The sequence below is a fragment of the Poecile atricapillus genome, chromosome 9, assembly GCF_030490865.1.
Source record: "Poecile atricapillus isolate bPoeAtr1 chromosome 9, bPoeAtr1.hap1, whole genome shotgun sequence".
Lineage (NCBI taxonomy): Eukaryota > Metazoa > Chordata > Aves > Passeriformes > Paridae > Poecile > Poecile atricapillus.
Genome location: NC_081257.1, coordinates 3,334,796 through 3,349,824, shown reverse-complemented (window position 1 = coordinate 3,349,824; position 15,029 = coordinate 3,334,796). Strand labels below are relative to the sequence as shown.

The 15,029-nt window shown below is 46.4% G+C and overlaps 1 protein-coding gene across 4 annotated transcripts in view; it reads right to left on the bottom strand.

Annotated features, from left to right (window-relative positions):
* Positions 1–13,076, bottom strand: part of FAM120A (family with sequence similarity 120 member A) — a 47,955-nt gene extending 34,879 nt beyond the window's left edge. For 3 of the 4 annotated variants that reach the window (XM_058844883.1, XM_058844885.1, XM_058844884.1), the window contains exons 1-3: positions 12,347–13,075; positions 6,696–6,942; positions 1,933–2,015 (exon numbers count right to left, since the gene is read on the bottom strand). In XM_058844883.1, the coding sequence (XP_058700866.1) occupies positions 1,933–2,015; positions 6,696–6,942; positions 12,347–12,820 (804 nt within the window). In that variant the 5' untranslated portion in view covers positions 12,821–13,075. Of the gene's footprint in view, positions 1–1,932; positions 2,016–6,695; positions 6,943–12,346 lie in introns of all 4 variants that reach the window. The other variant, XM_058844886.1, reaches the window with a different exon arrangement.
* Positions 13,077–15,029: the final 1,953 nt, after the last annotated feature.

The following is a 15,029-nucleotide window of genomic DNA, read 5'->3' as shown; positions in this document are numbered from 1 at the left end:
GAAGGACATCCTGGGGAAACACAACAACTTCCCCCCATTTCTAGGTTTCATGAAGGCTTGTGCTTTTTGGGACTATTCTGAAACTACTCCTTGCTATCAGCCTTATGGTTAATAGAAATGGTTTTAGGGCTTTTTAAGCAATCATAAAATTTACAATATTGCTTTGTGCACATGAACACTGAAGAAGTCCCTACAGAGAACCGTGGTGACATCACTGACATCTAGCACGTCAACGAAATGTAACTCAATCAATGAGCTCCTGAAACAAGCCATCACTTCAAACCATGAGCACTGCAAAATTAAAGCTGAAACAAACAGGCAGTTGTTCCATTGCCAGTAACTAAAGAAGACTGGTTTGCTGCAGATGTGTCCTTCCACCTGACACCGCTGCCAGGCAGGAGGCAGAGGTGCTGTGCTCAGTTTGGGGCTGTGCACCGAACAAATGGCCAGCAAGCTGCCGTGGAATTCAACAAATCCTGTGTTGTGCTAGCCTTTCCTCAGTCCAGGCACTCACCTGGGGCTCTGCACTGCTAACAGTGCAGCAGTTTGCACTGAACCTTTGACAACAAATGGGAACTGCTTTCGTATCTAATCACACGGGCCAACAGATAAAATTCATCAGAGAGGACTGCCTGTGGCAGGCCAGGATGCTCTGTGGGTGTATGTTTCACTTCCTTGGGATGCCAGCTACAAAGTCCAGTTGGCCTGTTCCACTGATGGTACATCTAGATGCAAAGATGACAAATATCTAATTTTCATTCCAGTAATTCAATTCAAATAAATTTAGAGGGCTTTTCAGGAGGTCTAGGTCTTAAGTCATAATCTGACCTGACTAGCAAACAAGTCTACTCAGGCTAGACCACAGAAAAGAATCACCAGAAATTTTATCAACCATTTGGCAAGAAGCTCTACATTTTAACCTCTTTAGTAAAAAATGAAAATAGAGGCACACTCACTCATTTTCTCACCTCAAACTTTACAAGGAAGTAGCAAACATGCATGCAGGTTGTTTTGCCACTGGAATGTGCTGACACCTTTCTAAACACCAGAGTGGCAGCAATATAGAGGATGAGTGTAACATCAAATGTCAGAGCTGTTCACTAAGCCTTAAAAATTCTGCTGAAAATCCGGTATCTTGTTTTAAATTCTACCTTTGGCAAAACAAGTTTTCAAGGCTTAATAAATTTTCAGAACAGAAAGGGAAAAACCCACCTATTTTTGCTGTAGAGATAACAAAACAGTCTGACAGAATTTACAAAAAGCAGATAACTTGCTAGATGGAACACCTTAAGAGAAAGGCAAACAGATGTATCTGCTGTGGCAGAGAGAAAGGTCACTACGATCCCATTCTCTGATGTGTCCAGTTTCCCTTTTATAGCCCTCTACTTGGCAGATGCATGAGGCAAGTGTGATGAAGCACCAGAACACACACACACTGTAAACTAAGAGCATCAGGCAACTTATTTGTCTCAACCCCCAACAAACCTACCAAAGGCCACTTTAGCTTTCTCGTGCAATCTGTTCTCCAGCATATTTACACTTTAAATACCAAAAACGGATTATTACACACAAACTCAGAGCAGCAGAAAATAAAACAAGATGGTATGAAGATATACAGCTCATTATTTTTGATTGCTGAAGAACATGACTAAACAAAAAAATCTCCTCTTCAAGAAAGGGGAGAGCAAGAAGCTGCATTCTGCAAGCCTAACTGGAGCTCTGGCTCACGCTCTGAGGGGGATCACACAGGCTAAGTTTAGCCCTGTAAAGCAAATGACCCCAGGTATCCTCTGCAGCCAGGAACTGGGACACCTGAAGGTGACCAAGCACAAGGGCCTCGCAGAGCTGCTCTCAATTAAGCTATCACATTGCTCTTGTTAACCAGTAGCATTGATTTTAGCTTAATTTCTCCTAGTTATATTAAATTTGTACCTTAAGTGAAGCTAGTGGATGTTCTGGACCAAGTAAACTCCAATGAAAGGAAGCCAAATCTTCATCAGGTAGAATATGATTACCTGGAACATAATGCAGAACTCATTTAAGTGAACTGTAAAACATTACACACTGTTTCTACATACAGCCAAACAAATCTGCCATCAGTCCTCAACTCCTGATCAAGAGGATTAACAGATTAAACTTGCAGATAGCTTTCTGTTACTCCAGAAAAACCTAATTAGCATGCTGCTGCTGCAGCAAGAGCCAGTTGGTGTTTGTGAGGAGCACTCTTCCATGAAACCAGCTCCCACACACAGCAACGGAGCCAGGCACAACACGGGGTCCACCTCAAGCCAGTGCATGCTGCTGGGGAATCCTCAGCACATTTCACAATGCAGGTACAACAGAGTAAGAACCCATTTCATTGCTCCCTGACACATGCTGGTAAGGCCCTTCTGCAGCCCAGCGTGTGCCATTACTGATCCACATGGGAGCTGCCTCTGGAATCTGCACTCTGCTCCACTGTGCAGCATGGGTCAAGCAGCAAGGCACCAGCCAGGTTTATCTAACCCTCAGGAACGCCTGCAGCTCCAATGACACTTAGCAGGTTCCCAGTTCCTGAAGTTTCTTTTGCTGATCTGACCAGATCAGATGAGACCTTGGGCTGGCAGCAGGGAATGAACTGGGAAATCATTTTGTTGTTTCCAAGGACAGAATTCCATATTCACCACACTGTTCATATCGAATGGAAGATCACCTACATTTTCTTTTTTCCCAAAGCACTGCACACTCAAAAAAGAGTTCTTACTAGGAAACATTTAAAACATTTGTATTAATCAAAGACGTAACTAACCAACCTCTAATGGAGTTCAGTGGCTGTGGACCCAAACTTTACAAAGAGCTAAGCAGAATGAATTAACACAATTCTGTAGAAAACTTCAGGATATATTCAATACGTGGCTTTACAGAGCAGCAGGTTGTTTGTGGAAGCACTGTTCATAAAGAATATGAAAAGATTCTCTGAATATTATAACAATTGTTTTCTTTCTTGATATTTTGTTTGCAAAATCATCTAGCTTGCTCTTAATGCTCTTTAACCTGTGAAAGCCAGGAAAGCTGTCCCCTGCCTGGTGACAAGCCTTCTCAGAGTGGGAAGTCTTCGTGTCCAATCAATACTTCATAAACTACTAAGATCTCCAGCAAGGACATGTTATCATTTTTTTTTCATTAGGAGCTAAACTTTAATCTCACATCAGAAAGATTCAACAAGTTTGCATATAACAGCCACACTCACTAATCTGGTCAAGATAAGATGAGACAGTCTTTCTAGTACAGGCCTGCAAAAATCTACTACAGCTAGAGCAGGACAGTTCTGTGATAACTGACAATCACTCCTGCAGATGCTACCTTTTAAAATAGTCAGGGCCTCTCTCCCTTCCACCAAAATCTCAATTTTGTTTGGTGTCCACTTGTCATTGCAGTTAATTCAGCCCTCAGAACACACATGGACAGTGTTCGATCAATTCTCACCATGTTGAAGTGCAGCAGTGTCTTCTGTGGTCCAATTAACAAGTGATGCCCATACTTACCTTATGTAGTTCTAAAATTTTACTGAGGAGCAGAACAGGATTCCATAACTAAACATGTTACAAAGTGCTGTCACAGTGGGAAAGAGATCAGTGTTACATAAGCAACCTCTATTTCTTGACCTGGCTGAACAACCTCAACATATATTGATTTTTCCCATTTTAATGGCTTATTTTAGTGTATGCCTTAGGTTTTTTTTTTAAGCAATTAGATACTAATTGAAGCTGCTGCCCTTTCAAAAGAGTTCACTGAATTAGAGCCCTATATCTCACACTGGGCTTGTTTTTTTACTTGCTGAAGCTTGGGTTGCTTTTCTTTTTTTAAATGATTCTGTAGTATTTGAGTCAAAAGTTCAAAATAATCCAAATCAACTCCCTGTTTACATCAGCAGCAATTTGAACAGGAATTTGTAAGAGCATGCTCGGAGGATGCAGTATCCAGGCCGAATTTTAACCACCCATGCCATGGAAATCCTTTACACTACAATGCTACAACTATAAATCCCTTCCAAATGAAAAGCTATAAAGAAAGAAACCTGTAAACCAAGTCAACCAACCACAGTGTAAACAGAACCTCATCTGAAAGCAATCTTTAGAAGCTTGCCTCGTTGATACAGTCAAAAATATTTTGAGGGAATATTTCAACAGAGACTTTATCCCTGAACAGAACTCAATCCCAAATCACTTGCCATTGAGAACAATTTTTTTAATTGCCCAGTTTAGTGTCATTCCTCAGGCTTCTCCAACTGTTCAATGTGAGACTGAAACTTTGAGGGTGATTTTCCTGTTTCAGCATTCCCCCAAAGTAATTACTGGAGTTAATGACAAGAAAGAATCATTAGTTTTCTGGATACAGGGAAATACATCTGCAGCCCTAAAACTGAATACAGATATCACAGCTATGGTGACAGTTTGGGGCTGCTGGAATTGTAAACATCAAACCAGCAGCTTACTTACAATTATTTCAGAATACATTATTTTATTCCTACACAAAATATTAGCATGAGAGTTATACTGCTGTACCCAGAAAAAAAATTCACATGCCTTCCCATGTCATCAAATGCTCATTCATTCCTTCCCATTGCGCTTGTCTTTATTCTATTTTACAGGATCAAAAAAGACCCAAAGAGGCCACAGGAACAAGGCCAGAATAACCTATGAAGCCATACAAGTCCTCAAATATTCAACAAAAATATAAAAATTTAGATTAGAAAACAAGCCACCCTAATTTAAACACATTCCATGCCACACACACCTATATGCAAACAGGCACCTAGAATTCTCTTAAAAAAAAAAAAAAAAAGTTACCATATTACCAAGGTTGCAAAAGTTAAAACATGTTGCCAGTACTTTAAGCCAAACTGTATCTGTTTGTTGTCAGCTTATATAATCATACTCTATCCCAAATACCTAGGGTTCTTAAAATTCACTCATATAAAAATAACACAAAAGCCCCAAGCACAGGAAGATCTTCGGAGTATCTTCTGTTCTAACCCTGATTTCCATGAACTTTATTCTGCTTACTCATACTGAATACACACACACAAGAAATGCAAAGGAATACTCAGAACTAAACTTGTAGCTGACCTGGGGGTTTTTAACCTTTGTACCAATTTGACAGGGAGGGGGGAAAGCAACCAAATCTCTCTAGGGTAATCATGTGAAATTACCCCAAATTTCTTCTCCTAAGCACATGCTCAAAAATATTTGATCATGGAAGACAAGAGAGAAAAAAAACCAAGAGCTTCTTGCATAAAATTGCAAAGCCTTTAGAAACTTTATCAGAACTTTTCTCACCCACTGTTTGATATAAGCAAGCAAAGCCCCAGTAGGCCATGCAGCTGGAATTGTGTGACAACTTAAAGCCACACTTCCCATGAAGTCCATAAAGCACATCAGCAACTGGGAAACTGCTTTTCCAGCAGTAATTCTTACTCACTGAACTGGCATGCCCCAACTTATTTATAGACTCCAAAGCCAAGCAATAGTATTCTGTCATGCAATTCCTGCAATGGCAGCTTAGCCAACCCTCTGCCTTCCCTCCCTACACCTGTGCAGGCAGGAAAAACACAAACTGACAAAAAGCAACTCCAACTAATCAAATACTTGTATAGCTGCCTACTGCAAGATCCACTGGTTCTTTTCTTCTTAACAAAGAAGGTGCCTTCCTGGACTAGGAACAATGTTAAAGACCGCTAAAATATTAGCATTTAAAACAGTAACACAAAGACTCTCATTCAGAGCTCTCAAAGAAGTTTTATTCCTCTATCATGTACCCATACTGAAACAAAGTCAGTGAGAAACTAAAGAAAATGCAGTTTTCTTAATTTGTTTGCATAGCATTGCAAGATCAAGAACATGGCTGCTCCCAAAAAGCATTTAGAATGCTATTCTAAATAAATCCTATTCAATGGAGTCAACTTTGTCAGTAATTAATTCACTCTTCTGTCTGAGTATGACAGTAATCCTCTATCACTGCTATGGAAATAGAGTGTGTTAAAACTGTCCCATTTATGCAGAAATGTGCAACTGGAGACATTCCCACCTATGCTGCTGTATATGAGAAGCTCATGAGCATGAGAAGCAGGAGGGCTAAGGAAGCACACAGCCAAAACCAATGGAATGGTACAATGTTGGTCACTTGTGCTTCCAGAAATGTGGAGTTCCACTCAATTACAGTTCAGTATATTTCTGTTGCACCTGATGTGCTGCCATATATGTCCAATACTCATTTCTGAGGGGAAAAAAGCCCCAGCAAACCAAGTACCTTCACTCCACAGGTGTTATTTTTAGGTAGAACTCAAGACAAAAGCATACTTCTGGTCTGGAAAGTGTACCGCTGAAACTAGACCTCACACACTATACAGGATCCAAACTAGAACCACAGCTGTCCAGATTCCCCCCACCCACAGAGAACATTCTGGCTAGGCAGAGCTCTGCTCAACCCTTGCTTTCAACGCTTCTTTCTAGACAACCACAATTTGCATTGCTCGAAGGTTTCTACAAACTGGGTATGTCTGACCTCAAACACACATCCAGTCCACCTCACACAGCAGGAATGTCTGGAACAAAGGGATGCCTTTCCCCAGGTGTTTGTCAAATTACACACACATTATTTTAAAACAGTTCATAGAAACTGAAATCATAAGGCTGACTAGCAGCATCTTTACTTACCTAAAAGAGCAGCAAAAATAGGAAAGCGATTTGGATTCAGGTCCAGTTGCTTGGCAACTTCATGCATTAGGTATTGGCTTGTTGTGAGGCTTTTCCCATTCCGGCTCAGTTTTAGGGCATGGGCACTGAAATAGTAAGGGATGTTGCACAATGCATAATCGGAGTCATATGCAACCAAACCATGGAAACCTTTTTCTCTGCAGAAAGCAATTACTTCTTGATGATGATCCTCAATGCTCTGTGCAACCTACAGTGGAAGATAGAGCAATCAGCTTCAGTGTAAATGGCAGCACTGATTTATCACAACTATTATGATATAGTGGGTCTTTCTGAAACTATACATGTGAATTTAAAACACTCAAGATACCCTTTAAGTAATTAAAAAAATCCAGTGATGCAGCACATACGGACAGGAAGTAAGGAGCACTGGGAAGCACAGCACACACTTCTGGAAGCCTGCACGCTGCAGTGGCATTGTGTACTAGTGAACTCATCTGAAAAAACTGATGATTACCAGAAACACTTGAACTCTGAAGACGTTTCTGTTCCAGTGTCTGAAACAGCTCATGGGGAAAGCCTTGAGGCTGTGAGAACTCCAGCAGTTCAGCAGACCAAGATGCCCCCCCCATACCTTTTAAAGTTTTTTGCCCTCTTTTAAACAGGCCAAACATAACCCCAGATGAACAGAGATAACTTTGTTGACCTTTCAAACGCAAACTTTGCTGTATTAAGCCAACTTTTTTTCCCTTTCCACCTTCAGCCTATCCCTTCATGCACAGCTGTATCTGATGATGCAAGCTGCTTTGAGGTTTTAGCCCAAACTTTACCTCTCCACTCCTGTTGCCTAGCAAAGCACACATTTTAGGCTACAGAAATCAGATGACTTGAACACACATGTACAGGGAGACATGGCCCAATGCCTCATGTTGAAAATATAAAAATAACCCTTTCAAATCAAAAAGCTTATACTGAAACTGAAAGTCCCATGAGGACAGGTCAGGACCTACAGTCCTGCATTCCAACACACCTTCAGGACTGCTACAAGTACAGTGAGTATAGGAGCACAATCAACTAGAGCCAGCTAAGGGCTTTGGGTCCCTAATACTTCTACCATCCACAGACATAACACACATTCAGTGATACAGAAATCCCCTTGGAAGCTGGGTGTTGGTATAACCCACCCTCACTGAGTATTCCATTTTAACAACAATGTAGATAGCAAGCTATCCCAAAATAGCCTAGTACAAAACTATTAGCTTCAGTCTCCACAGCACGCATGAATAACTACAGCCTTAGTGCCAGCGAGGCTATTTATTTCCTCAACAGAACAGGAGACAAGGTCCCAAATTCCACAGCCCCTGCAGTCACCCACAGCAAGTTTACAGTGACCCTTCCTCTTCTACTCATGTCTTGGAATTGCTGAACCTGGTGCTGAAGTACTGTATTCCAGAGAGGTACGTCAAATTTTACTTCTCCCGTGCACTTTTGTGAGATGTTCCCTTTCAAGCCAGATCCTGGCCTGGCAGAACAGCCAGCACCTCACCTGTTCCTGCAAACAAACACCAGTTCACTAAGCTCTCCCAACTCCTAATCCTACCACCCTGTAGTCTTCAGAAAATGTTATTTCTTCAGAAACTTCCTTGATGGACTGTTTTTGAAATTTACTTTGCTTGTGAGAGGACACACATACTCATTTTTCTCATAATGATGCTGTCCTGTAGCATAAGGTGTGAAAGAAACCATAAACATTTTTGGAAAAATTTAAAGACATCAGATTTACATAGTTCCTAACTAAAGGAAGGCAACTTAGGCTTCACCCCACCCCCACCCACCAGTCTTCACAGGTTTTAAATTAGAAAAATCCCTCCGATGTTTTTTTATTAAGGGTAGATAGATTTAAATTATGTCCACCTCTCTAAATCCAACTTCTCTGCATGCACAACAAGCAGCTCTGATCTATAAAAAGCCAAGTGAGAACTCCTTCTGCAGCACTAGGTGTGACATGGGTGTGCAGATAACACAAGAGGAAGCTCAATGTGCAGCTCCTCTGATTTTCTATGAGCTATTTCCTCTACCTCCACAGCCTCCAGTTCCCTCCCCATTTTACAGAGCTCTCTAATCCATCACAATGCTGTGTGTTCAGGGAATACCAGAATCCATGTTCAAATAACTGAACCATCACAGGGAAAAGAGCTGTATTTACCAAAGTACAGTTAACCCACAAGGTAAAACTCTAACAAGATGGGAGTCAGAGAAATACCTCATGGCTCTCAGAAATGCAGAGGTACTTGGGAACATGCAGGCTTCAAAAGCAACCCAGGGAGAGGAACGTGGTAGAAATCACAGCCAGGAGCTTGGAATCATTTTCAAGTCTAAATCTTGTGTAAACATTAATGGTGCTGGCTCAGAAAGAGAGAATCCTGCCTGAGTAAATACACATGAGCACCTTTAGGTACTGAGAACAAAACAGTCTCCCCAAAGTATTAGTTATTAAGAACTCCACTGCCAAAATATTTAAATTTTCGCAAGCCTACTTCACATAAAAGTTTCTTTTAAAATTATTTCCCCAAACTGAAAAACAGCAGGTCACCATGAAACTAAGAACCCGCAGGACATTTGTTATAACCTGGAGGAACCTGTTATTTTTACATCCTGCTGAAACCATCTGTGAGTGATTTATAATTGTTCTGGATAGAAGACATTACTTTTTCTCCTCTCTAATTACCCAAATGGATTAAATTCATGGCCTGTTCCTGGCTTCACACAGAAACCTACTCCAGACTCAAATGTTCCGAAAAATATGAAAATCAAGTTTCATATTTAAAGTCAGTCAGTATTCTCAAACCCAACTTCTCAAAACAATGTGAGAAAACACAATTTAACAACTGTCTTATGCATATGTAGATTTAAAAAATCACCTCTACATGTAAATAAAAATGACACTTTCAATGTGCCCATCAGGAGGGCTACACCAAAGTGAGAGTGAGAATAAAACTGAAGGAAGATTTAGAGAAAAACAGATACATGTAACAAAGCAGATTTAGAAAGATCATGAACCATGTAAGAGAAGAAGAAAAGCAGAGAAGGAAAGTGCTTTAAGCTCAGCAGCATCTTTGATGTGTATTATGCATGTGACCACTATAACCATGAAATATCCTTCCTAACCTGAAAATTAATCCATTACAACTAGATTTATCCACAGAGTTTCTTGACAACTGAAAAAAAAAATGAGGCATGTAACAGAAATTGCTGATATCTTTTTCATCCCCAGGACAGCTGAGTAGTGCAGAGAACCAGAGCAGTTGGGACATGCATGGTGGTGGCCCAGTGGTGTGGACAGCAACAACCTCTCCCCCCACACCCCTCAGTATCTGGTAATGAGCTGCCAACTCCCAGGGCTAACCCCACAAGGACAAATAAATATACATCTCACAAACCTTCTCCATCACAACTGGAGGGATGTTGTATTTATTGAGATTTTGTAAGTTTGGGGTATTTTTTTAACGACAGAAAAGGGACTCATACTGAGTGTGCTCACACTCCTACAACTGCTTCCAGAGATTAGGCATAATAAAGCCTGTCACCAGAAACCCTAAAGGAGCTAATGCTGCAGCTGCACTGGAAAGTAAACAAAATGCTACAGGTGATACTGCTGTCAAATGCAGCAGCTTGGTTCAGATGTAATGTACCTGAGTCAGGTCTGAGACAGAAAATGCTTAACAAAATAACAGCCAGTTCAACATACTATAAAACTACTGCAAGTACTAAATTCCCATTGATACCAAAACAGTTGGGTACTGCGCATTTCCATATCACATTAAACCATGTCTCTTTAAAAGAAAAAAAAAATTCTTATTTTACCCCATTCACTGCTTTTACTAATGATCTCTAAGTCTCATTAACGAATGAGAAAGATTTATAATGCACCCACAAAAATGTCAAGGTAAAGGCCTTCACTGCATGGGCCCTAAAACTTTTTTCTGAAAGAACAAAAGTATTTCCTAGCTACAAAAAGTCCCCAAAAGTTCAAATGATAGGATGTTTTACTTATCATGAGAATTCCCACCATCCAAAAAACACAACACCACTTGGCTTCTACACTGCCCAGGAAAACACACAACTGCAGCAGACACAGCCTCCTCGCTTTAAGCAAGGCCAAGCCCAAGGCATCGCGTTTGGCAGAGCCACACATGCCCTGCAAAGAACGAGCTTCGCCTGCGCTTCCAGTCCATTCCACACGTGCTGTGCCCGGCTCACCGCCCTGGCCCGGTGACCCAATCCCCGCCGCGCCGGGGCCACCGCAGGGTGGGACCTCCACTGCGAGCGGGCTGGACTCAGGATGGCCGTGCTCCAGCTCGGTGTTCCTCCACGGATGGGCCTGGCCCAGCGAGTAACAGCGATTCCCACCCTGTTGGCAGAACTAAGAGAAACTTCACCCAAAGTCACCTGTGGGGTGAGCTCCTTGGAGAGAGGCCTCTGTACCCCAGCGCTGCAGCCCAGCCAGAATGTTTCTAATCCGCCGAAAGGCCACATAACGTTAAGCTGCTGCTAGTGATCGAGCAATTCCGAAGGTTACATAATATTTTTCTACACACAAAAGTAATTTAAGATAATAAAGACTAGGAGTATTGTGCTTCCCTTCTGCTGCTTTTCCCTCCCCAGCGGGAAGGTGAGCAGGCAACTCCTAAAACTGCAGCTTCATCCCTGGGCTTGTTTTTCCAGCTTCTTGTGTTTCAATATACACAATCCCTCAGCTGAACAGAAACCATCGTAAATCAGGAGCACCGTGTGGAGAGATGCGACGTGGTCATATCCTGCAACCTTTGAAATCGTGGCCTTCGAGCGCAAGATGGCCATGGAGCCCAGCTCCGACATGAAGGGTCGTTCGTGGGGCCAGAAAACTGAGGCTGCCCCTTAAAATAAGGAGTTTAAAAGCAGGACCGCCAGCTTGGCACCGCTGATTGCACAAACTAGAAGTGTTGCTGTTATGGAGTACAGAGCCAGTTAGTCTAACTGGTTTTAAAAGCTTGTTGATACTGAGAAAACGCTGAGCAAAACACGAAAACCTCCATAAAGCCAAAAGTGGCACCCCTGTGCTTTTTGCAGCGAGCCATTTCCCCTTCAGCCCAAGTTTAAAACACCTCGCCCCAGCCTGGAACTTGTTGCAGATCCATCCTGCGCGAGAACTAAACTGATTAATAATTTTTTTCTCCCCTCAATAATTAATCACAGAGATGCTTTTCGCCCACCCGCTCTCCCCTGCAGTACCACAGCCCACAAGGCAAGAAGGGACATTTTGAGTCAACGGAGCGAAAGAACATGGAGGCAGAAGCCGCCCTGCTGCCGGGCCGGGCCATGGGCGCTGCCGGTCGCCCCGCCAAGGCCTCCCGGCCTCCGGCCTCGCCGGGGCGGCGGGCAGCGCCATGTAAATAAGCCAAAATCCCCCGGGGATTGAGGCCGCCCAAAGTTGTGCCGCCCCCGCGGGTCTGGGCGACATTTTGAGGCGCTGAGGTGAGCGGCTGAGGGTGCCCTCCCTCCCCCGCGGGCAGCCCCCGCTGCCATCTTGGAGCCGGGAGGGAGCGGAGGGTGGGAGCGGCGGGGAGGGGGCGCCGGGACCCCCGGGCGGGGGGGGACCCCGGGCTCCTCCTCACCTTGATGTGGAAGCGGATGAGGGCCAGGCGGATGCAGTGCGCCATGCAGACGGGCGGCAGGAACCAGACCTTGGGCGGCGGGGTGCCCTTGTTCTGGACGTGGCTGACGATCTGCTGCGCCGTCTGGCGCTCGTTGCCCTGGCGCTTCACCCACTCGTGCAGCCGGGCCTTCTCCAGGGCGCCGTTGAAGAAGACGAAGAGCTCGATGTTCCCGTTGAAGCAGGCCTTGGCCAGGGCCGCCAGGTAGCCCAGCATGTGGTTCCACTGCCCGCCGCTCACCCAGTCCGTGTAGAAGCCGCCGTAGAGCCGGTGCAGGCAGTTGTCGGCGTCGATAAGGAGGCGCAGCGGGGTCTGGGGGGGCCGCTGGCGGCCCCCACCCACGAGGCTGCCCCGCGCCAGCTTCTGCAGCTCGACAGGCACCACGGCGCTGGGGCAGTGCTTCTCGATGTAGTCCTGGAATCCCTGCACTCCCATGGTGAGGACCGGGCGGCGGCGGCGGGCGGGCGAGCGGGGGCCCGGCGGCAGCGGCAGCAGCGGGGTCTGGGCTCGGGCCGGGCGGCGCGGTGGCGGCGGGCGGGCGGTGGGAGCGGTGGAGCCGGGTGGGAGCGCTGGCTGCCGTCGGTGGCCGATCAGGGGGGAGTTGTATGGATTAGTGGGGGGCTCATGGCTGCCGCGGCCGCCATGTGCTGCGCTCACAGAGCCATGGCTCGGGGATCCGGGCGGCTGCGGCTCCGACTGCCGGGGGGCGGGGGAGCGGCCGGGCGCGCAGGAAGCCAACCCGCCGCCGCCGCCGCCTGCGGCAGCGAGAGCGGAACGGGCGGGACTTGGCGGCGGCGCCGCTGCCACTCACACACCGCGCGGGGCCGCGGCGGGAGCGCAGGGGGAGCGGAGCGCCCTCGGCGCCGCCCGTGCCCGGAGCCCGGAGCCCCTCACGGCCCCCTGGCCTGCCCTGCCCTGCGGCTCTGGCCCGGCCCAGCCCGCCTGCCGCGGCCGTTGCATAACCCGGGCATGCGCGGGAGCGTGGCGGAAGCGAGTGGCGGGGAAGGGGTGGGGGCCGGGGGCGGAGAGCGGCGGCGGGAACCGGGGCAGGGGTGTCCCGGATCGGCCCGGCCCGGCCCGGTCCCGGTCCCGCGCTGGCGGGCGGCGGCGCTCCATCGGCCCCGCGGCCGCCGTGACGAGCCCCGCTCGGGGAAGCGGCGCCGCGGGCACCTGTTGCTCGGGGGTGTTCGGCCGTGATAGGGCAGCACGAGTGGCCCCGCAGCGGTTCGGTTCGGGCCGGGGCAGAGCCGCGGGGCTCCCGGCCTGCTGCCGCGCCCCACCTGCCCATAGCGCCCCCAGTAAAAGTGACCGGCTGGCCTGGCTTCTATCGGCTGAGCGTTTGCTGCTGCTGGTAAAGCTTCCAGATCGTAGAATACCTCGAGCTGGAAGGGATCTACAGGGACCATCGAGTCCAACTCCTGGCCCTGCACAGACACCCCAACAATCCCACCCTGTGCATCCCTGAGAGCGTTGTCCAAATGCTCCTGGAGCTCTGGCAGCCTTGGGGACGTGACCAAACCCTGGGGAGTCTGTTCAGTGCCCAGCAGGCTCTGGGGAAAGAATCTTCCCCCGATACCCCCCCAGCCCTCCCCTGGGCAGCTCCAGCCGTTCCCTGGCTGCTGTCCCTGTGCCAGGGAGCAGAGATCGGAGCTGCCCCTCGGGAGGAGCTGCAGCCCCCGGGGAGCTCTGCCCTCAGTCTGCTCCAGCTGAGCAAACCAAGTGTCCTCAGCCCCTCTCTGTAGGGCCCCTCCAGACCCTTCACCATCTTCATAGCCCTCCTTTAGTGTCCTAACACTCTCTAATAACTTTAGATTTTTCTTGTACTGTGGCACCTGAAACTGCACACGAGACTTGAGGTGAGGCCACACCAGTACAGAGTGGGGATACACAATCACCTCCCTCAATGTTTTTGGCAGCCTTTTCACCTTAGACATGCTTAAAGTGGCAACTGCTTGCATCTTGAGACCTGCCATCCACAGGGTAGCCAAACTGCTGCCATAACTGGTAAATGAACATAAGTATCAACTATCAGGGAAGAAACCCATAAATGAGCATTAGTATCAACTGCTGGAGGAAACCTACTCTTCACTGCACAGACAGTGAGGAATTACGTGTCTTCAGTTTTACCAGATGAAATTATTTTTTAAAAGGTCGAGGTACCCAAGCTTCAGAGGTTGCCTGCAAGTTTATCTTTGCAGTAATACCACAACACCTAAGCAGTTCTCTGCTGTTCAGATGTTTGAAACTAAAGTGCCAAGCTGCTGCTGCTGTATGTCCACATTAATATTTTATTAATGAGGACAAGCATATTGTTAATGAGATTTCAGTCAGGCTGGATTGGCACCCACAGTAAATATTCCAGCAGGGAATGGGTGTTGCAGCAGGAGCGGGCCAGCTCACTCCCAGGCAGTGAGTGCCATGGGCCTGTCTGAGCCCAGCCAGTGCAGCAGCAGGGTGATGGAGTGAAGAATACTGGAAAAGCTATGGAAGTAGTCAATGACAAGTACATGTTCCTTCTTGGAAATGTGTTTTTGCAGTAATCTGAGAGTGTGTTTTCCTAAGTAAATAGTCCGGTCTCTTTCTGAACTACTTTTCCCTTAGAATTCTTAGATTACCCTATAAGAATAGATATGTTATTATAACA